Raw genomic sequence first — 3,706 nt, 5'->3', positions numbered from 1 at the left:
AATATAATCAGTAGTCTTTTTTAAATCATTTTTATTTTTATTTTTAATTTGGAACTCACTAACATAATATTTTTTTATTTTTAATTAAAACAAATTTAATCAATAATCTTTTTAAAATGTAAGTACTTTTTTGGTATATTTGTTTTATGTAAGTACTTTTTTATTTAAAAAATGTTTAGGGACTTAATCGTTTAAAATATAGAATTCCATTGGCTTTTTTAGACTTTTTTCATTATTTTATCACATTAATCAGTTTTATAGGTCATAAGTACTTGATCATTCCAAACACTAAGGGCTTTTGTTTGATTTTTGAAAAAAAAACCTCTTAATACCTCTTAAGTTTGGATCGGTCAGACTTTTTTATTTTCAGACCGTTTGATTTTAAAAAAAAAATAAGAGCTGAAAAGCTCTTATAATCCACTGAATTTTTAAGTGGTGGTCTAAACTCTTAATGGGCTCCTATTCACACATGAGGACACCATATCGTTCTCTCGTTTGATCTCCAGCTACCAAATCATACTGACCTATCCACATCATACGATCTATACACCGTATCGATCTCTCACTCGGTCTCAAGCTACCGATCTATCCAAATCAATCTCTCCAAAACGATCTCTACGAATCGATCTCTCTTATATATGAGTTATTTTATAAGTATGATCAACCAATGAGCAACGGGATGATGGCGACACAGTTAATGCAAAATGAATATTGGTTCTAGTCGTTATGAGACTTTGTTCGTGTTTTTATTGATTTTGATTTCAGACTTTAGACGTAAAAAGTAAAAACAAACAGTCTGACTGATTCAGATTTCAACTTCAGCACCACCTCTTATAAATCAGAAATGAAATCAGACTTAAGACTTTAGCGCCACCTCTCATTGGGTTTTTTTTAAAACTTTTCCAAACAATAATTATTTTCTTTCAATAAAAGAAATTCAAACCATAAAAAATATCTAAATGAAATATCAATTTGTTACATCAATATTTTCGACGATATAAATACAAATGAATACCAATTAGATATTTGTAATTAAATGGGCTGATAAATATTAAGACGTAGGTTGTTGGAGAAGCAAAAACTGTGTTATGATTTCATACCCCATTGTTTGAGCAACCTGTAAAGGTGTTGCTCCTCTGTTACATTTAGCATTGACGTTTGCTCCCCTGTTTATCAGCACCTCCACTGTATCCTTGCTACCGCCTACCGCTGCCATATGCAATGGCGTCCGACCCTCCGCCTCCGTACATTCTATATCGGAACCAAACTCAACTAGCAACATCACCACATCTTTATGGCCTTTAATGGCCGCCATGTGAATCGCTGTCAAACCATATTGGTCTCGAAAATCCACACTCGCATCTCTTTCTAGCAAAAATTCTAGATGCATCAGATCTCCACGCCTTGCTGCGTTTAACACCTCTTCCCCTCGTTCTAGAATTTCCACGATCTCTTTCTGCAACATCATCACAAAATGACAAGTTATAGAAACTCACTAATCACTGTATTATCAAAATATTTGGTAACATAACAGAACAGCGGTAGCGGATCCAGGAAATTAATGAGGTGGGGGTATGTTAGATGAGACTTGAGGAAGGGGAGCATATGACCATATGGAACTGAGGGGAAACCATTTTAAAACGAGAGTAAAAATAGAAAATTTAAGCTAGTCAACAAAGGTTTTTCGTTTTTGATTGAGACCTTCACCCGATAGGATAATTGAACTGATAAAGGGCTTATCAAAGTAAGAGGTTGTTTATTTGCGGCTTAATTAAGCTTATTGATCTATTTGGCTTATTCATACAACTCATTTGGGTTGTTTACTTATGGCTTTTTATTCGCACAGAACATGGCTTAATCGCACAAATAGAAATGGTGTGTCCTCATTCAACCATAAAAATGACACTCCTACCCCTTATTTAAAACATCGTCTCCTTCCCAAATGAGACACCCATCATCAACCACTTTATGATTTTTTGTTTTGATGTTCAAATAATTAATATTGGGGGTAAATCGGTCATTTATGTTATTCTGCCTGTTGGTTCAGATAAAAAAAGTAAACAACACCAATTTATCTAGATAGACAAATTTATCCAAAAATATAAAATTTTAAATAAACCCTTGCTCATTAACTCCATTAATTAAAAATATGAAAATAAATTTATGAGAAATAAAGTTTTACAAATTGATTCTTCAAAATATGATTAAATTTCATTAATTTTGTTTAAAATTAAATTAAAAATAAAAACTAATTTATTTTTGTCGTTTACTTACATGTCCTTCATCACGGGCAATGTCAATGGCGGAGGGATTCCGGTTATCTGCTGTGATAGATGGATCAGCCCCCAGCTCAATCAACACTTTCACCATCCGACGGTCACCTTTCGCCGCCGCCCTATACAACGCCGTCCAACCGTCGTTACGCTTTGCGTCCACGTTAGCACCTGCACCCGCCAGCATCTTAACAGATCTCTCGAATCCTTTACTTGCCGCCAAATAAAACGGTGTTCTTCCTTCTCTATCCTTACAATCCAACGTCTCACGTTTTCCCATTTTAATCAATCTCGAAACCTCATCCGTCCGATCAAACGCCACAGCCGCGTGTAACTCCGACCACCCTTTCTCCGCCCATCTGGATTCCTCCACCTCCTCTAAACTCCGAGGTGTCGACTCCACTTTCAATCCGGCCTCCAGTAGTAAACCAACCATCTCAACCGAGTTATCCAACCGTGTCGCAACTCGGTGAACCGACTCAGCCTCCCGAATTGACAACTCGGTTAAAATTGTCCTCTGAAACTTAACCATACTCCTCACGGCATCGCAATCGCCATTATTCACGGCATGGCGGAGCAAGAAAGGACCAACGAAGGCGACTTTCAGTTTAACATCATACGTCCATGAAGTGATTGTGTTGATGTCCACCGCAGATCCGGCACGAGACGTGCGGATGAGAAAGCGATCGGAAGGGGATCGAGGGAAATCAGAGGGAATTTGGGGTTGTGGTCTGAGGATTATTTGGAAAGTGGATTGGGAAAGAGGAGGGATGAGTCCACTGGGTGGATTGACCAGGAATTTGTGAGGAGATGATGTTTGGACCTTGAAGGCAATCGGAGTGGTGGCGCTGAGTGATCTCAGGCGGACGGTGGCTCTGCATTTTGTGCCGAGAACAAAGTCTATACACACAACTTGATCCGATACTTCCACCAGCTTCTCCATCATCACACAATCTGCAAGATGGAAAAAGGATAACGCATCTGGAAATTCGAGTCCACAACTCCACATTCACGTAATTTTGGGGACCATCGTTGATTTCTTCTCTGATTCATGGCCCCATGACGCTACGTCCATAACAAATTGTCGATTGATAATTGAATTTGTTCATCGGTAAACTACGAAATTGTGAGAATGAGAGTACCATTTTTCTTAGTAATTGATGTTTTTGGATTGTTCGAAGAGATTTTGTTTTATTACTTAACTGGAAAGCTTTATTCGGTTCATCCATGGCCGGATATTTTGTGAAACGAAGGAACAGAAGGGACAAAGTCCACGACCCATGCTGCAAGGCATATGAAAGTAGATATGTATTATAATATTATATTATTATATAATTTTAAAAAAAATAATGTTATTATTTTTAAATAAAATATAAATTTAAAAATATTATAAAAATTTGATAAAAATATATATCGATATTAATATTAAATTA

At 36.6% G+C, this 3,706-nt stretch overlaps 1 protein-coding gene across 1 annotated transcript; it reads right to left on the bottom strand.

Annotated features, from left to right (window-relative positions):
* Nucleotides 1-932: 932 nt before the first annotated feature.
* Nucleotides 933-3,520, bottom strand: LOC112521254 (ankyrin repeat domain-containing protein 50-like). Its single transcript, XM_025130010.1, has 2 exons — nucleotides 2,275-3,520; nucleotides 933-1,456 (listed from the first exon to the last, which is right to left on the bottom strand). The coding sequence occupies exons 1-2, from the start codon at nucleotides 3,280-3,282 to the stop codon at nucleotides 1,052-1,054; spliced, it is 1,413 nt and encodes a 470-aa protein (XP_024985778.1). The 5' UTR covers nucleotides 3,283-3,520; the 3' UTR covers nucleotides 933-1,051.
* Nucleotides 3,521-3,706: the final 186 nt, after the last annotated feature.

This window comes from Cynara cardunculus (genome assembly GCF_001531365.2).
Source record: "Cynara cardunculus var. scolymus isolate 2C chromosome LG 1, CcrdV1, whole genome shotgun sequence".
Taxonomy (NCBI): domain Eukaryota; kingdom Viridiplantae; phylum Streptophyta; class Magnoliopsida; order Asterales; family Asteraceae; genus Cynara; species Cynara cardunculus.
Note: the sequence above shows the minus strand (reverse complement) of the source record. Positions and strands in the feature narration are given on the sequence as shown.